The sequence below is a fragment of the Malania oleifera genome, chromosome 5, assembly GCF_029873635.1.
Source record: "Malania oleifera isolate guangnan ecotype guangnan chromosome 5, ASM2987363v1, whole genome shotgun sequence".
Taxonomy (NCBI): Eukaryota; Viridiplantae; Streptophyta; class Magnoliopsida; order Santalales; family Ximeniaceae; genus Malania; species Malania oleifera.
Window position 1 is genome coordinate 30,458,432 of NC_080421.1, and position 20,717 is coordinate 30,479,148.

Sequence of the window (20,717 nt, forward strand, 5' to 3'; positions counted from 1 at the left end):
AGTTTGAATTTGAATAACCCACCATATCTACTCAACTGATTCAAGTACACCCCTACCTGGGCTTGTCTTTAAGCTTAAATTAAGCTATGAGATTATGAGTGTGGAAGGAACTTTGTACAAGTTTCTTGTAATGCAATTACCTTGTGAAGGTGGGAATGAAATTTCATCTTACCTCTTTTACGAATCCACAATATATATATATATATATATATATATATATATATATATATATATATACACAATTTCAAAGACAGTCTAAAACTTGTCCTAAAAATGCAGAGAAATAATTTAACGGTGCTAATTTCATGACTAGCAAAACATGCTCTCTCACAACACAGGGAAGTTTTAGGCATAAGATACAATACATCAGGAGCTTTTAATTACAACAATACCAGCGCATCTACTGTATAAATACACAAATTTAACCTTCCAAAATTTACTCAAGGGAAAAAAATCTGAATTTGGTATAGAAATCTGAAATTGCTTCCTACGTCAATAACAGGAAATTTTCTGGCGATTATTACCAAGGCTTTCAAGAGTTGTAGGTTATTTTAGGTTACCTCAGCTGCAGCTTTAGCCAAATCGTCTGAATCATTTCAAACAGTGAGTGCCGCACACCATGGATCAAACCGTGGCCGTCAGGTTTATGCATCCCAGCGATCAGCCACTGACAGTCTGACAATGCAGCATCTGACAACGGCTCCAAGAACTCACACTTGGACAAAATTTCAGGGGGAGGTGCTCCAGCAATTAGGTTTGTTTCTAGCTTTGGCTTACCTTTGGTGTGTTGGTGTGGCAATTCAACTGTAGCGTGCTCGAGGGCAGAGGGAGTTGCCCCTGGGATTACCTCCTGTTTGAAAGGCAGTGCTCGTGCACCTTGTAAACAGAACTCTATCCATTGATGGATTAAGGGAGAGGGGCCCCTAAGTCTCCCTCCCATTCGGCTTGTATCAAACTTAGCGGCAGCTGGAATTGCCTACAAAGAGGATACAACTTCCACATTTAAACTTAGAGATGACAAAATTACCATCGGACAAATTTCTCTATGGAACTGATGACTTGCGTGGAACAATCTGTACAAGATGTATGAGCATTTCCTAAGAAGCACACATTTAAATTCTTATTGTGGTGCGCATTTATACATCCTAACCCACCCCTTTTCATTTTGGATGGGTATACACAGACCTCAGGGATCGCACTCAAAAAAATGACAAAAAAACAAAAACAAAGCAAACCAAATTACAGAAAACATCCCACCCCTTTTTTGATGTTAAGATCACTAATATTATGGATAAGACAAATGTTATGATATGATAAGGTCAAAACATACCCATAGATCTACCCATAAGCTAGCTCCAGACTTCGGAACAATTACTGCAACATTAGACATGCGTTTGGCAGCTGGAAGAATATCACTACTCCACCCAACAGCCACCCATACATCGCCCACTCCAAATGCTTTTAGATAGTGTACACTGTCAAACAGTCGAACCTACACAAAGTCATTGAATGCAGCAGAATTGTTATAATGCAAGTGAAAAAGAACAGTAACAATGGAATCTTCGAAACTCAAATTACTATTTTATAAGGATCATAATATATATTCAATATTCAATTACTCAGCCCAGGACATGCTCATGGTCCCATTGAGCAAGACTGCAAATTGTATGCACCATTATACAAGCAGCAACTAGACAATTGTATTAATCTGAATGCCATAATTAGGAAAATAAATGCTCAATTCAAACTCAGTGAACTCTAAAAAATGGGGATCAGTAATGCTACGTTATCAAAGGGAGAAAATTGTTTTGTCATGTCAAGTAAATTACTAAAATGTTCCATTACCAATGAATAAATTTATTTTCTTTTCTTTTGCCTTTTTTTTAAAATAAAGAATACCGATGGATATCTTGAGCTCCTGCATCAGACTAGATATTTAAAGTTCTTCACAAACGCTTTTGTTTTGAGTGAGATTTTTAAATCCATACGGGCACTTCAGACACAGAACGGCATATGCATTTGGATGATAATGGGCCTGAAGCTGGGCCAGGACTAAAATTTACGAATAAGTAGGGCACCAAGAATGGTTGGTCCATGTATATCAGCATCATGTAGTGGTTGCCAATCTCAGCTCCTTTGCTAGTTGTTAGACATACCCAGCAATGAATTTTATTATTCTCTCCCAGTTGAACAGCTCACAAAAACTCATATCATGAGTTTTCATCACAATACCTGCTTTCTGAGCAATGCAAGATTCTTCTGGACTGCAGCCCTCCCACCAGCAACTTGTGATTCAAAATTTTTCGTATTGTATGATGCCCCCATATATTTCAAAACTGCACCAACCACCTCTCTGGGAGAATCAACCATTGAGATCCTCCCAGCAAGCTCTGGTCTCCATAAATCTGCCCAATCCTACATTTTATACAATGACAAAAACATAGACAAGCTTAATATAAAACACATCTGTAGAAAATATATTAAAATATACACATGCACAAACGCACATATGCCAAATGTAAAATACACCATAAACATGTTCAACATCATAAAAAATCTGAACCAATTCGCCCATTTATGAGGAACTAAAAGCCGAAACAAGGTGATCCTTATAGAGAAACACCTTTCTTAATCCTTCATTTTATTTATATTGATTTTTTTATATTTATGTCTAATGTAAATGTTGGAAAGTTTCAAATCTGTTTAGTCAACTTTCCTATTTTTCTAAGAGAATCTCGGCTGTAAATGTGTGAATATCCTAGAATATTTAGTTTCCGTAGAAGTGAGCATCTTTGGTTCTTTCCTTCTATTCTTCTCCTGTACATCAATTTATACAGACTTGTACCTATGTTACAATAATGAGAATTATTTCCACAAGAAGCTATCTCATTCTAGATGCCAAATGTAAAATACACCATAAACATGTCCAACATCATAAAAAATTTGAACCAATTTGCCCATTTATGAGGAACTAAAAGCCGAAACAAGGTGATCCTTATAGAGAAAGACCTTTCTTAATCCTTCATTTTATTTATATTGATTTTTTTATATTTATGTCTAATGTAAATGTAGGAAAGTTTCAAATCTGTTTGGTCAACTTTCCTATTTTTCTAAGAGAATCTCGGCTGTAAATGTGTGAATATCCTAGAATATTTAGTTTCCGTAGAAGTGAGCATCTTTGGTTCTTTCCTTCTATTCTTCTCCTATACATCTATTTATACAGACTTGTACCTATGTTACAATAATGAGAATTATTTCCACAAGAAGCTATCTCATTCTAGATGGTATCAAAGCTAGGTCCGGCTCTTGGCCTTGTGTAAACCCTTGTTTCCCTTGGCGGCTCCAATTTGACCCTAATCTTTATAGGGTTTTCTTCCTTGTTCAACTCTACCCTAATCTCTTCTGTTGCTGTAACCATGGCTATAGCCAAACCTGAAACCAGACCTACCCATTCTGAACCTTACTCTATCCAAATTACCAATATACGATTGAATGAGGCCAACTTCCTGCGGTGGTCACAATCTGTCAGGATGTATATTCGTGGAAGAGGGAATATAGGGTACTTGACTGGTGAAGCTAAGGTGCCCGAGAAGACAGACCCATCTTATGCTATATGGGATGCTGAAAATTCCTTGGTGATGGCATGACTCGTGAATGCTATGGATGAAGAGATTAGTGCTAATTACATGTGCTATTCTACTGCAAAGGAACTCTGGGGCAATGTGAGTCAGATGTACTCTGACCTTGGGAATTACTCTCAGATTTATAAACTACAGCAGAAGATCAGCAATACTTCTTAAGGAGACAGCAGTGTAACAAGGTATTTCTATGTTCTTAAGGGCCGATGGCAAGATCTAGATTTATTCAATGATTATGAATGGAAAAATCCTGCTGATTGCAATCACAATAAGAAGATGGTAGAGAATGCAAGAATTTTTTAATTCTTGGCTGGACTTAATGATGAGTTTGATGAAGGGGAAGAATCATAGGGAGACAGTCTCTAACCCCACTCAGGGAAGTATTTTTTGAAGTACGACGAGATAATTGTCGAAGGAGAGTGATGATGAAGAAAAAGAAGGATGAGACTCTGGAAAATTTTGTTCTACTTGCTGCCAATAATCCTGCTCCTCATGCTGCTAGTAACACAAATTTGGCTACTGCCAATATTTCTGCACAACGGCCTTACTCTCATCAAAGGTGGTTGGAAGATAAGCCTCGAGTATGGTGTGACTATTTCAATAAGCCTCGCCACACTCGAGAAAATTGTTGGAAGCTTCATGGAAAGCCAGCAAACTGGAAGAGCAACAAATTTGAACCCTCTGGTAGCAATCATGCAGTCCCTAAAGCCAATGAAGCTAATTTCCTAAGTGCTCAGCAAATGAATCTTCTTCAACTGCTGAAATCTACTTCTGCCTCTAGTCTTTCTACTGGTTCATTGGCCCAAATAGGTGATAACACTAGTGCCTACCCTTGTTGTTTAAATCTGGCACCACGGATTATTGATTTTGGTGCATCTGATCACATGACCAATACCTCACAATTGTTTCAATCTTATTCTCCTTGTTCTGGTAATAAAAAGATTAGAATTGCAGATGGAAGTTTTTTATCCATTGCTGGAATAGGTTCTATCCAAATCTCTGAAAAACTAGAACTCAAATTTGTCGTTCACATCTCTAAACTTGCTTGTAACGTGTTGTCTGTTAGTAAACTCTCATGGGATTCTAATTGTTGTGTCATTTTCTTTGATTCCCATTGTGAATTTCAGGACCAACTCTCAGGGAGGATGATTGGCAGTGCTAGGATGATTAATGGACTCTACTACTTTGATGAGACTTTATTCAACAATAAACAAGCTCAGGGTTTGAGTAGTACTACTTATGTTTCTGCACGTGAACAAATAATGCTTTGGCATCTTAGACTAGAACATCCTAGTTTTCTCTATTGAAGACATTTGTTTCCTAGCTTATTTAAAAAACTGGATTGCAATTCTCTTCATTGTGATGTTTGCCATATATCCAAAAATCACCGAAGCACCTATCAATCAAAAGCTTATCATTCTTCCAAACCTTTTTATTTAATTCATAGTGATGTTTGGGGTCCCTAAAAAATCACTACTACTTCTAGTAAGAAATGGTTTCTTACGTTTATTGATAATCATACACGTTTGTGTTAGGTGTACTATTGATTGAAAAATCTAAGGTTGAAAAATTTTTTAGGATTTTTATAATATGGTTGAAACCCAGTTCCAAACGAAAATCAATATCCTTAGAACTGATAATGGTACTGGATATTTTAACAAATATTTAAGAACGTTTCTTTCAACAAAAGGTACTCAACATCAATCTACTTGTCGTGACACCCCACAACAAAATGGCATTGTTGAGAGGAAAAATCTCCATTTGTTAGAGGTTGCACAGGCCCTAGTGGTTTCAATGCAAGTTCCTAAATATCTATGAGGTGATGCTATTTTAACTGCATGTTATCTCATTAATAGGATGCCTACTTGAGTGCTAAAATACATCACCCCATTAGATTGCCTAAAAAAAACTGTTTCCTACATGTCAGATAACATCAGACCTGCCACTAAAAGTGTTTCAATGCACTGTTTTTGTTCATATACATACCAATATTCGATCCAAGCTTGATCCTAGGGCAGAAAAATGTGTTTTCCTTGGATATGCTCCTAATAAAAAAGGGCACAAATGTTTTAACCCTCTGACCAGAAAAATTCATATCAGTATGGATGTTGTTTTTATTGAAAACTAGCCCTTTTTTGGCCATAACTATCTTCAGGGGGAGAAAAAGGAAACTGAAGATGAGTTTTGGCAAACCTCTAAGCCTCTTCCAAATGTTTTCCTTGACATTGACATCCCCTCTTTAAAGGATCAGGAAACCGATACTTTAACTGGCGAAAATAATGGAAATCCTAGTCTACCTATACAAGGCATACCTGATTCACAAACAAGGGGAGAAGTACTATCAAATATTCCCTCATCTGAGCTTCGTGTTTATACCAAAAGAAGAACTCATCAGAATAATAGAGCTCTTTCTTCAAATCTAGAGCAAGGCCAATCATTATCACCTACACAAGTTGGTCCTCCTTCACATGCTCTAGGTACTTTTTCTTCTCCAAATCCTTGTTTTGATAATTCTTCTGATCTTGACTTGCCCATTGCTCTAAGATATCATAGACTCTAAGATTCTCATAAGGCCTTTACTTCAAATGTTTCTTATCTGTTTATTCCAAGAACCATTCAGGAAGCACCAAATCACCCGGAATGGAGATTGGCCATTCAAGAAGAGATGCATGCACTGATTGCTAACGGCACTTGGGAAATTGGTTACCTAACGGAGGGGAAGAAGACTGTTGGCTGTAAATGGGTATTTACAGTAAAATTCAAGGCTAATGGGAGTACAAAAAGGTACAAAGCAAGACTTATGGCAAAGGGGTTCACTCAAACATATGGAATTGACTACTAGGAAACATTTGCTCCTGTAGCCAAGATGAACACAATCCGTTTGTTGCTCTCTCTAGCAGCTCACTCTAACTGGCCCTTATATCAACTAGATGTGAAGAATGCCTTTTTAAATGGAGACTTAGAGGAGGAAGCCTTTATGGATCTACTGCCAGGATTTGAAGGGAAAGGTGGCAAAAGCAAGGTGTGCAGCTTGAAGAAATCATTGTACGAATTCAAACAATCTCCTAAAGCTTGGTTTGAATGCTTTGGGAAGGTAGTAAGGAGTCATGGCTACAGCCAAGGTCAAGCCGATCATACTATGTTCTATAAACACATGAGTGAAGGTAAAATGGCTATCCTTATTGTCTATGTAGATGATATAATTCTAACAGGTGATGATAGCAATGAGCTAGAGAGGTTAAAGAAGATCTCTGCTCAGGAATTTGAGATCAAAGACTTAGGCAACTTGAAATATTTTCTTAGTATGGAATTTGCAAAAGGTCAAAGAAAGGAATTTTTGTTTCCCAACGCAAGTATATGCTTGATTTACTTGGAGAAATAGGTTTGCTACGGTGCAAAGCAGCAGAAACACCTATAGAGTTGAACATAAAACTCCAACCAGCTAAGGCTGAAGAAGTGATCAACAGAGAGCAATACCAAAGATTGGTAGGGAAACTCCTTTATCTCTCTCATACACATCCTGACATAGCCTTTGCAACAAGTGTGGTAAGTCAATTTAAGCACACACTAGGAGCCGAGCATTTTAATGTCGTGTACAGGATTCTAAGGTACCTAAAAGGGACTCTAGTTACTTGGAGAGCATGGGAATTTATAGGTTGAAGTATACACTGATGCTGATTGGGCTGGAAGTATCACTGATAGAAGATCAACTTCTGGAATTTACCGGTTTAGTATACACTGATGCAGATTGGGCTGGAAGTATCACTGATAGAAGATCAACTTCTGGCTATTGCGCCTTTGTTGGAGGAAATCTAGTAACATGGCGCAGCAAGAAACAAAATGTGGTGGCAAGGAGTAGTGCGGAGGCAGAATTTAGGGTTGTTGCTCATGGAATTTGTGAAGCACTATGGATCAAAAGGTTGCTGGAAGAATTAAAGATTACTAATTCACTACCAATGAAACTGTATTGTGACAATAAAGTTGCAATAGCTATCGCTCACAATCCAGTTCTTCATGATAGAACTAAACATGTGGAGGTAGACAAGCATTTTATCAAGGAGAAAATAGATGAGGGAATAATTTGTCTATCATATATCTCGACAATTGAGCAAGTAGCAGACATACTGATAAAGGGTCTGCGAAGAAATAGTTTGAAAACTTCAGTAGCAAGCTGGCCATGGAAGATATCTTCAAGCTAGCTTGAGGGGGAGTGTTGGAAAGTTTCAAATCTGTTTAGTCAACTTCCCTATTTTTCTAAGAGAAACTCGGATGTAAATGTGTGAATATCCTAGAATATTTAGTTTCCTTAGAAGTTAGCATCTTTGGTTCTTTCCTTCTATTCTTCTACTGGACATCTATTTATACAGATCTGTACCTATGTTACAATCAATGAGAATTATTTCCATAAGAAGTTATCTCATTCGAGAGTAACATAGTAATTATCCCTTTTCAAATGGGAGAGATGACTGAGCAGCCTAAAGAGGCAGTTTGCTAATCCGCTGTACGAGTTATTTGTACCAAGGGTTCAAACCCCTCTCTTTACCTTTTCATCATGTGTAATAATGATGCTGTGAAATCAAGATGTGATGACCTCTATGCATTGTCAAGGACCGATTTTGCAACTACCATGTGCTTCAGTTGCTAGTAGACTTTATACTACTGCAATTGAAGTCCAAATGGCTTATCAAATGGAAGACGAGAGCATAAACTTTTTTCATGCAAGAAAATGACATTGAAAGAGCTTCTTAGAGAATACAACCTAATGTGAGCAAAATGTTGCAGAAATAAATCAAGGTAGACCTCAACCAAATTCCCATGTTTCCATTAAACCAACTCCTCTAGGTATTTTAATTGCCAAGTCTACTTTCTCCCGATGAAAGAAGAAATATTATTAAGACTAAGAAAGAAGTGCAAGATTTAGAGGACAAATAACCTGCATACAAACATCTTTAAAAAAAGGAAAGAAAAGCAGAAAAAAGAACAAAAAAGACTATTATCCTAATAAAGCCCTCCAATCAACTAGCTACACCACGTGGACAAATACATGAGCACTAGAGAGAAGCCAAAAAGATCCCTCTACCCCATGCCAAGAGTCAAGATATCTGCTTAAAAATTCTAGAAATTCATTCAGCTAAATACACCAGAACACCACACAAAATTAGCACACCTCCAAAGCATCCTCTTTACTTACCACAAAAGCCCTTAAACTTCTAAAGAAAAAAATCCTCCAAAAGAAGGTCACAAGCTTCATAAAACACCATCCTCCAAATGCATTAGGAGAAAGAACAATGCAAAAACAAAATGCATTTGTCTCACCACTAGACAACACTTTAAAGGGCCTTCTAGCCTGAATTTATCATTTATGTTGATCCTATAAAATATGTAGATCAAGTTGTTAAGGCTTGACATGCATTGTTGGCTCACAACCTAAAAGATTAAACTTTTAGGCAAAGTGGTAATCTAACATGGTATCAGAGATATGGTTGCCAAGAGGTCATGGGTTCTAGTCTTGTTGCCCGCGCTTACTGTTTCTTCATGAAGAATTACCTAATACCTTGTAATGGGTATTGTTTATCATTTGTTTTACCTCTCCACATGCAATTTGGCTGCATGAGTGGGGAGTGTTTAGGGCTCAATGTATATTGTTGGCCCACAACCTAACAATTTAAGCCTTAAGGTAAGTATTATCTAACACAAGTAAAGGCTTGGATTTTGGAAAGAATTATAGCTATTCCAAATAGGATAGGCTAAAGGGAATTAATTACCATCTAAATCAAGAATAAGATGATCGATGAACAATTTATTGGAAAAATCTCTCCAAGAATTTAAGGTCTAAATGCTATGATCATGCCTTGTAGAAAGAGGAAAATAATTAAGCATCCCTACAGTCGAACAAAGTCCACTATTTCTCTCTCATTCAGATTTCTCCAAAATAAAAACTGCTGGAATCTATATGCCATTAGAAATCATAAACTAGAAATAGAATCTTTACAACAATACAAGGAAAAGTAGTTCAAAAAGACACATCCCCAATCCAATGCTCCTCCTAAAACGAAATACCCTCCCTATCACTATTGCAGAACCTCACCAAAGAAGAAAGAGAGAAAATCTAAGAAATAAACTTCATATGAGTGGCATTAGCACCAGTCACATCATCCCAATCATTCTATTCAACAGTAAGATGAATTTAAAACTCCAACAACAATTTTCACTTCTTTTTTTTTTTTTTTTTTTTTTTAACAAGAAAAATCCACCTGCGATGTTGTTTTATTATTGTTATATTGAATATCTCACAAGTCTCCTAGGAGTCATTGAACATGGGACTTTCATATCGGAGGTCCCGTGTTCGAATCTTGGGATGGATGGGAAGAGGTGTAAATATGGAATAGAAGATGAGGTACCTCTCATAGTGTAGCCCAGCCCAGTGTGGGGTGTGGGCCTCCAACTGAAGCATATCCCACAACATTTAAACAACTAAAATAATAAATATTTTATGTTACAATCAAACCAATAACATAGGATGTCATCTTGGCTTTAATTTATAACATAAAAAATAGCTTAGAGAATCATCACAGCTTTAAGAACAAGGTACCTCTATAGGTGCCAATTTATACTTCTGAAATTTGCTTTTCTTGTATGCTATAACCATGCTTCCCCATCGATATGGGGCAGCCCATATTTTACCCTCAGAATCCAGTTCCCCCTTATCATTCCTGCATAAATACACCTGAAACTGTTTTAGTGGAAGTAAAACAGTACTATCAACAAGATGATAAATGGAACAAAAAATAAATAGCAAAAGATATTTCAGTACAATATGAACACAACAAGACCCATTAGAGATTAGATCATTCTCATCATTCAACAGCATTTGCATAAAAAATATATACAATTAGGCACACGGATTGAGAAGTTCTAAGAGATGGGTGCATAAACATTTAAAAAAGGTGTTGGGCAGTCTATAGGTTAAACTATATGCCTATAGAATGAGTGTAGATGAATGAGTATTCAAAAAAATGGGTAAAATTCAAAATGGATGTACCCATGAGAAGATAGCATTAGGTGAGAATTATGTAATTTCAGCTTATGAAAAAACCAGCAGACAATCCTATCTAAGCAAGATGATATACTTTAGTTCTATCCCCCTCAGTTGGGCAGAGTTGGACCAAGTAAGATCTGTTTATCTTATGCTAGCTCATTGTTATTGACCAAGTTGCCATCTTGTAAAGATAACTGTTGAGTAATTGGGTAAAACGGAAGACCTAAACTCAATGATAGGTCTCTCCCTCTATTTATAACACATGTAAGTGCAATAGGAATGACCATAACACCCTTACTTACTCACACTTATTACTAACAAAACTCTAACACAAAATAATAATAATGCTAAAAGAGTAAATAACCATTAACACTCCTCAAACTGGAGCAAATATATCATATGCTCCTGGCTTGCTACAAATGAATTTCACATGAGCACCTCCAAGGCTTTAGTGAACAAATCAGCAAGCTGAAACGCAGATTTCACATGAGTGGTCGTAATGAGCTTCTATACAAGTTTCTCTCGAATAAAGTGGCAATCAACTTCAATGTGCATTGTCCACTCATGGAAGACAAGGTTCGAGGCAATATGAATAGTAGCTCGATTATCACACATCAATTCTATAGGCTGAGAATGTAGAAAACCTAGTTCTTTCAACATGTTCAAGTTCACATGTAGTGTGGGCCATAGACCTATACTCTTGCTCAGCACTCGACTTAGAAACCACAGTTTGTTTCTTACTTTTCCAAGACACCAAATTACCATCGACAAAGATACAATGCCCAATTGTGGATCTTTGATCAAAAGGTGATCCGACCCAATCTGCATTTGTATATCCCTGAATATGAGTGTGACCCCGATCTTGACATAGGAGACCTCTCCCTGGTGTACCTTTGAGATATTTTCAAATGTGAATTATTGCATCCTAGTGACTTGTTCTTGGGGAATCGAGAAACTGACTCACAACACTTGTTGCGAAGGATATATCTAGTTGAGTGACTGTGAGCTAATTCAACTTCCCAACAAATCTCTGGTATCAATCTGGGTTAGGCAACAAATCACCCATATCTGACATTAATTTACTATTGGGATCCATGGGTGTATCAATAGGTTTGTATCCCAACAACCCCGGCTCATCTAGAAGATCAAGAACATACTTCCTTTATGATAAGACAGTTCTCGTACGAGATCTCGATACTTCTATACCCATGAAGTACTTCAATGGTCCCAAGTCTTTGATCTGCAACTTATTCCATTAAATAAGATTTAGACCCTGGATGCCATGATCATCATCACCATTGATCACAATGTCATCCACATATAAAATAAGCAAAATACTTCCCGATGGAGTATGACAATAAAATACAGAGTGATCTACTACACACCGATGAAGGCCAAACTCAAGTACTACAACACTAAAACAACCAAACCATGTTCTTGGAGATTGTTTTAACTTTTAATCTATACAATGACTTCTAGAACCAACATACTAAGCCTGACTCCCCATGAGCAACAAACCTAGAGGGTTGCTCCATATATACCTCCTTATGAAGATCACCATGTAAGAAAGCATCTTTCACATCTAGCAGATGTAGAGGCCAATGACAAGCGGTGGCTAAAGAAATGAATAAACATACTGAGGCAAGTTTAGCAACCGAGGAGAATGTGTCTGAATAATCCAAACCATACACCTGAGTATACCCCTAAGCAACAAGGCAAGCCTTCGGACGAGCCATAGAACCATCAGGATTGACTTTCACATTGTACACCCAACGATAACCAACCATAGACTTATCAGGAGGAAAAGGTACCAAATCCCAAGTATCATTATCATGTAGTGCACACACCTCTTCAACCATTGCTTCCTCCACCCATTGCTTGCATAGTCTCAGCCACACCGCTTCAAACCCATTGTCACCTTGGTCATTTGTCCTTGGACAAGTTGAAACAGCTAGTTCCTACATTGAGTTATGTCTCTAATCTTGAGTGTGAGTCCTGTCAATTGGGCAAGCATCATCGTGTTCCATTTGCTCCCCGCGTCAACGAACAGGTGATTAGTCCTTTCATGCTTGTTCATTCTGATATTTGCAATCCTAGTCGTGTGACATCAAAGTTGGGGTTTCGGTATTTCGTTACATTTGTTGATGACTACTCTAGGATGACTTGGTTATATTTAATGAAAGATAAGTCGACTCAAAGTAGTAAAGTCCACGAGCCTCACGTCCTGTGCCAATTGTCTTTCCCGTCTTCAAATCCTAAATAACCTCAAAATCAGGAAGGAATGTGAGAGAACAATTTAGTGACTTCATAAGCTTACTATTTGACATAAGATTGAAAGGAGATTTAGGAATGTCTAAAGCAGAAGAAAGAGAGATAGAAGGAGTAGGATTTACTATTCCTATCCCTTTAACAGCAATAGTGGACCCATCAGCAAGGGTAACTTGAGGGAGATTTTTAGGATATTGGAGATTAGAAAAGAAGTTAGTTGCACCTATTATATGGTCAATGGCAGCAGAATCAATAATCCAAGGACTAGTAGGAAGGATACCAAATGACATGCATACTGTAGGACTACCTTTTTAGGCAAAAGAAGCAATGTGATAAGATGCTTGTTGAGACAATTGATACTATTGAAACCTTGAATACTCCTCTAATATAGTCACAATAAGCGGATCACTCAAACGAGTGTCAAACGAAGGAATCATTTGGGATTTGCAAACGTCATCCAACATTCACAAACTCAAACCAATGATCATAAGATTAATTGCTAGAACAACTAGAAAACCCACGAACAAGGTGACCCACCATGAACAGGCCACCAACAACCTTAGATGCAGCACCAAGAAAGCAACACTTCCACAACCTTGCATGAAAAAAAAAAAAGGAACAAAAGAAAACAGCTCATGAGCACTACCACTGCCCCATGAAGGTCACCAATGACCGTTACTAACACCGAACAACAACTAAAGAATTACCATGAGTGCATTGTCACAACAAAGATTGATCTTGGAGCAAAAACACATGCCTAATAGCTTGATATTTTGGTATATAAAAGGAATTAGGATAAGGAAAAAAAAAAAACCAGCAAATCCCACTGTTTCAGACCCAATAAACTCATTAAAAATTGATAAACAGCTTCACGAAGCATCAAACAACCATTCCTTAGGTGCCGCACCGCCACGGCCAAGGTGAACAACTCACCAACAGATATAGCACTGCCACAGCCTCACAACTGAACATATGAATGCCACCATGGCTCCAAAAAACTCACAAAGAAGCCTTCACAAGCCTTGAACAGACATTAACGGAATGCCATGAGCGCATAGTCAGAAAAGGTTGAATTTTTTAGCAAAAAAACTGACCTACAACTTGATAATATAGTCTAGAGAAGGAATCAGAGCGTGGCAGAGGAAAAAAAGAAAAGAAAAAGGCGGCCGGAAATTCAATCATGCGCTGGAGCGTGGGGTCTGCTCTGCTGGCATTTGACCGGCGCATGGGGACGCCTCCGGCGATGGGGTTTTGTGGGATGAGTCGTCCGGGGGGGGGGGGGGGGGTAGCTATTTATTGGTGGGATTTATGAAATAATATAGGATGGAGGTGAAAAGGACAGCCACAGGAATGGTGTTTTCCTACAACAGCTGAGGAGAGTAGGGTTTAGTTTGGATCACGCTCTGATACCATGTTGAGTAATTGGGTAAAATGGAAGACCTAAACTCAATGATAGGTCTCTCCCTTTATTTATAATATATGTAAGTACAATAGGAATGACCATAACACCCTCACTAATTTACGCTTATTACAAACAAAACTCTTAACATAAAATAACAATAATGCTAAAAGACTAAATAACCATTAACAATAACATATGAATAACTTCAATAACCACTTATAATAACCAGGAACAAAAGAATGAGTTGTATAATTACCTTCCATTTATCACTTAAACCTCTAAACCAATCTTGGTCTTCAAGCCCTTTTATAGGCTCAATCATAGCCCTCTCAATGGCAAAGTTGAGCCAGGAATCACCAATAGTAATGAGGTCAGCAGCCACCACAGACTTAGGATCAACTTTGCATTTACTACAGGGCACAGACAACTTGGAAAAGATGTCCTCAAGACTTCCACGATTCTCTAAAGACAACTTTAATCTCTTTCCTTGTGATTGCATGAAATCCTACATATCAAAAAACAATGTCCAAGAAATGTTTGCATAAATTCAAAAAAAATTGATTACAAATAAACAACTAATAGTACCGACAAACATTGCTAAATTTGTGGGGAACTGTTTCTAGATATAACGAAAAACTAACCCAATGTATCATTCATATGTCAAAAATAGGCGCCCCTAAGGGTTGGCTTAAGTGAACACGGGTAGGTTGCCAAGTTTTCTAGTAATAGGAGGTTGTGGATTCGATTTCACATGAAAGACAATTTTTTATTTATTAAGAGGGAGCTGTGGGGAAGGTCACATCCTCCCCTAGTTTGGTGCCACTTGGGGAAGGGGGGTTCCGAAGGGTTCGTCTAGGTTGAAATTCCGAGTGATTAAAAAAAAGAAAAAGTGCCTATGGGCAAACATAAAGGAAGACTTCATAGGTTATCATCACGTGAATCATGATGGAAGCTAGTGACCACCCAAAGCACGTAGGCATGACTATATGATGATGGCCTACTAATTCAAAGACATTAATTTTGGAAAAGAAGGAAGAAGCCCTTACTAAGTTACAACTAAAAACAAGTTTTCCTATGATCTCAAAAAGTTTATCCCCTATGTCCTTTCTATCAAGGTCGAAGATATGACAAGATGCTCTATCTCTCCCCCTCTTAATAATACTTTTCATTATTTATTCAAAATGATCATATGGCTTTCTCTTCTTAAAAAAAGCTTTAGAATCCATAAATCTATCAAAAAAATTAGGCAAATACACAATAAATTTCTTACATGTATAATTTATTTTATATTGGGAGGGGGAGGCAAAAAAAAAGAGTCAGTCAAGTCATGGAAAAAAAAGGGATACTAAAATTAAACATTACGTGCCACAGACCTTGACCCATGAAGGAGGTATGGAACCATGCAAACTGATGATTCTTAAAGGAACAGTCAAAGCAAATGTTTTAGACTTCCAACTTTCAAATGCTGCCTTCAATTCCTCATCCTCCAATTTTTCAACATTCCCCAATTTTCCCACATTTTGGTCATCTGTATCCACAAAACATTGATTGATTACACCAAACAAGCACATAGGTAAATCCTTCTTGGTGAAAATCAAACATACAACAACAACCAAGCCATAAGTACCACCAGGTAGGGTTGGCTATATGAATCAATCCACAAGTTCTAGGAGGAAAAAAAGAACTGTAAATTTTGGGAAGGAAAACCTATAAATGAAACTAAAACAATATCAATAACTCCATATTCTGCTCCTTAACCATGAAATCAAAACCAAAAAGGCAGTAGTTCACACTAAAAATCACCCAACATAAAGGATAACCACACAATCAATCTTGGAGAAAGGAACATGGTAGAAAATTTAAAAGTGCTAGTCATTGTACTATCCTCATCAGATTTTTCTTGTATGTTATCCTTTGTAGTTTTCCAGGAGTTGGATTGAAAAGGCTTAAATTAATAGCACAACTACGCTTTATGACCAGTCTAATCTAAATTGGCCTCTTCCAAATAGGCATGTCAGTTCAGCTTCAGCGCGATACTGCGACCTAGAAAAAAAAATTTTAAATAGAAAACACCCCAAACAAAAGATGAAAGACCAGCTAACAGGTCTTACCCGAATCATGAGTATTAAATCTTTGTATATTTTTCTAATTTGCCCAATCATTGCTAGACAATGTAAAATTTTTTAAAGCTCTTAATCATAGCTTTTAAAATTACTTTTTTCTAATCTGCCCTATAATATTTAAATGCTTACAAAAAATCCAAATAGGCCAAGGGCTAGTTATTTTCTAAGCAAAAGATTTCGGATTTGTAGTTTAAAAATACTGCATGCTCTCTTTCTCTTATTCATTAATATTCACTTCAAATTTCTGTTCATGTAAACAGTATTTTCATACGCAAAAAAAAAAAACAAGAGAATATTATAAATTAACGAAATAAAAGAAGAGAGAAAGTAGCTAATTTGTATAGTTTACCCTCCAACTATAATTAGCTAATTCACAACAACAACAAAAGCAGCTACCTCGCACACACCACACAAAGTGATCAAATTAAATTTAGAAGATAAGGAAAATTAATCACCATTGAGGTTGCTTTGAATTGTCTCTTCCTGCACAGTCTGACACTGGGCAGCGGAGGCCAAGACACGGGCCGAGGCAACGGAGCAAGAGCGAGCGCCAAAGCCAAGCAAGACCACGGCAGAGATGGCGAGCTGAAGCCAAGCGGAAGACAGCTTGGGCGATGCTGCAGTTGCCGGAGATAAACCGGCCGGCGAGCGTAGGGTCAAATTCGGGCCGCTATAAGAGCGGCAAATCGCCAGGGAGAACCTGGGTTTCCGGGTTAGGACAAAATGGGGTCTGCGGAAGCAGAGGCGACAGGGGTAAGGGCCAGGGTTTGGGAAACGGAAACTTTGGTCCGGAAGACAAGGGAACGACGATGGCAACGACATTATACCGCCGAGGGAAATGAAGAAAGCAACCTTCACAGTTCAGTCCACCGACGTCCTGCGAAGGATAATAAGGGCTGAATCGGCTGATTCACTCAAATTCCTGCCATAATGAAACTTGAGTGATGCAATTAGAGATTAGCTAGGGAGGTGAAAGGATGAGTTTAACTAGCTTAAAATTTGAGTTTGGGAAAGATTTTGGTAGAATCCAACTGAAAGCATTCAATGTGATTAAGAATTACTAGTGCTCTTCTTCTATTTGGTTCAATAGTAAATGATTTAATTTACAATAACTGAAGGTGTATTTAATATCCTTATTATTTTCTGTTTTTTATTTTTTTCTCACTCCACAATGAATAAATAGATTATAAAAACACCTTTATTTATGTTATCAATTTTTTATTTATGTTTCCGATTTCCAATTATTTGTCAAAAACTAAAAACCATATTTTATGATTTTCGATTATTTTGACAATCTATTGCCAAAAATTTTAATATCCAGAAATAGATTTTTTTATTAAATTATTATTTTATATATTTTTAAATTAAAATCAAAATTAAATTATCATATGAATTTAAATATAATTAAAAAAGTACATAAATTTCAAAAAAATAGTAATAAAGTCAATTACAAAGTAATTTTACTATTTATTAATTATGATGTCCAATAAAATTTTTATTATAAAGTAAAATTTGAAAGTAGAATAATTAAGCAAAATAATTTAAATAAATTTAATTTTTATTATAGTACCTTTTTTAATGTGTATTATTTGTAATTTTGTTATTTTAATTATATTTTTATAATATTATTTGATTTAAAGATGAAAATGAGTTTTTTTTTTTAATTAAATTTTTTTAAATTGTATTAGTTTTACAAATATTAACCAAACTTGTTGCTGGTTTTTAGTTTTTGGTTTGTGTTTTTGTTTCTGGTTTTTATTTCTCTAATTTTTGACAATAATACCAAACGACCCCTAAATCGTTCATTTTGAGTACAATTACTAGAAGGTAATAAACTTACAAATTAGATGTCAAACAAGCATTCAAACTCGAACTGGGTCTTTACATTTTTAATCCCTCCACCCCTGACCTAACTGGGTTTCGTTCTATTTTTCTATGTTTTTATCTTTTGTTCTTTGTCTTCTTTTTAACCAAAAAAAAAAAAAAAAACAGAGAGAAAGAGAAGTGGAGTTATAGGTATTTTTAGTCATAAGACTTTTTTTAAAAAAAATTATCTTAATTGTAGTATTACTTTTTTTTTAAAAAAATAAGATCACTATATATATAGAATTATTACAAATTTTCAATTCAATTCAATTTAAAGCTTTATGATCAGCCTCTTGGAATGCTACTAATGTGGAATCCTAGTTAGTTCATATGCCATATGCAAGTTAAGTCAGCCATATGTTGATCACGTGATTAGGGGAGGTGTCTCAAAAGGGGCACAAATTAACTTAGTCACATATTATCCATGTAACTTGGAGAGGCACCTTAAGAGAGGTGCAAATCAATACAGTTATGCACTAACCACATGATAAAGATAAACACCTCAAGAAAGTTGTAGATCAAGTTAAATAAAGGAATATAAGCAAAATGTATACCCCAAACATGAGGTTGACCTAAGCATCTGCCCTTACAAAGGAAGAATTTCACCCCACAAATATAGGAAGTTGGGAGGCAACATTATGTGATTGCCATAAGGCATCCCTCAACAAAATGACAAACCTCCTTGTGACAAAGTAAGATTGGAATTTGGGGCAACTAACACCTTCTCCCCAAGTTAGTTGACTGTTGACTTTTTGGTTAGATCCCTATTTTGATTATGACAAACCACGGTATCTCATTTGTGTACTTTTAGTATTTGAGCAGATTTATGTTTTAACTAACACAGATGATGATACAATGTGAAAACCGTAAAAGCACTTAAACAAGCATATCTCGACGTATTCCATGAAATTGTAAAGGAGTCGGGCATGAAGATCAATTTATATTTCAAGTTGTATTATATTTTTATATTTATCATTTTGCGTCTATAATCTTATATAGTCTGTAATAATTAATGCATTGCATGTATGATAGGACTGATAAGCTTAAATGACCATAGGGATCCGAATGACCTTAGGGTTCGGTCGACCGATGCCAGATTTTTGGGATTATCTCTCAAAGACCATAGATTGACTTTAGGACCCCAAAATATCACATGAAAAGTTCCTTATAACTTAGAAATGAGAAATTATGTGAGAAAGTATGACTTTATATAGAAATCAGAACTTAAATGCATAGTTTTTGTATGTTCGATCGACCAAACCAAAACATACAGAACACTTTCAGTCGATTAAACCAGAACACACATAGATCTTCGGTCAACCGAACCTCCCCGGGATCAACAAGTTGACTCTTTGGTCGACTGACCAAAAATGAGTTGCAATGCTCCAATCAATCGAACCACATCAGAGGAAGTCCCAACGCTCTTGTAACACCCCGAACCCTAAAACTCGGTCCAGTGTGTTATTCCTAATTAAATCCTAATATTCCATAAATAAATACATACGCAACAAAAAACATAACTATGATCCTCATTCATACAAATATACCAAAGTTTACAATTTCTATCCATAATCCATCATCTATAATAACCAATCATCGCTTGTATTTTCATATGTACACATATCTCCAAAACATAACTAACACTTCCAGTATTCACAACCATCCAATTTTCCAGAAGACTTAAAACACAAACATAAAACATAAAACATAACTTATTTATATCCTAAAATATCATCAAAATGTTTATACCCCTTTTCTCTTTCTATAACCCCAAAAATGCTATCAACCTCGAGCTTCTCTAAGCTCGTTTGCGTGCTGGTCCTGAAAAGATAAATTTGTAATCGCGTGAAACACATCTTAGTAAAGGAAGAAGCAATATATATTAAAACAGTGTGTGGCCAACATAAGGCTTACAATTAACATATTAATATCATTTGCAAACCATTAACATAAATTCTTAAAACCATTTTCTGATCCTATTCAAACACATGTAAAGTATTTACCCACGAGACTACTCAAGGATAAGGGTGATTGCCCGTCCATACAAGTAGGACCCCTCTGCCCTGATATATTAGGCAACCCAAAGGTTACGACTGAAGCATACCAGAGCACTCACCTTACTCAGTAATTCCTCAAGTGATAAATTAATCTCGTACTCACACAATTCATACCACGTTTACCAATGAAGGCCCCCAAGAATAAGGAAATCTACTCACCCATATAAGTAGTTTCCCTTTGCCATAGTACGTTATGTAGTCTACTCCTACATCTGATACTACTAGTGCACTCGCCTTTCTCAGCAAGCACTCAGGCGAAGAGTTTGCCCTGCCCTAGCATAACATGTTCTACTAGTATAAATATTTGATAATACCATAATACAT

At 36.6% G+C, this 20,717-nt stretch overlaps 1 protein-coding gene across 1 annotated transcript; it reads right to left on the minus strand.

Moving 5' to 3' along the window:
- Positions 1-284: 284 nt before the first annotated feature.
- Positions 285-17,486, minus strand: LOC131155768 (uncharacterized). Its single transcript, XM_058109157.1, has 7 exons — positions 16,926-17,486; positions 15,721-15,875; positions 14,604-14,852; positions 10,231-10,365; positions 2,233-2,415; positions 1,331-1,492; positions 285-976 (listed from the first exon to the last, which is right to left on the minus strand). Exons 1-7 carry the CDS (start codon positions 17,290-17,292, stop codon positions 557-559), a joined length of 1,671 nt encoding a protein of 556 aa, XP_057965140.1. The 5' UTR covers positions 17,293-17,486; the 3' UTR covers positions 285-556.
- Positions 17,487-20,717: the final 3,231 nt, after the last annotated feature.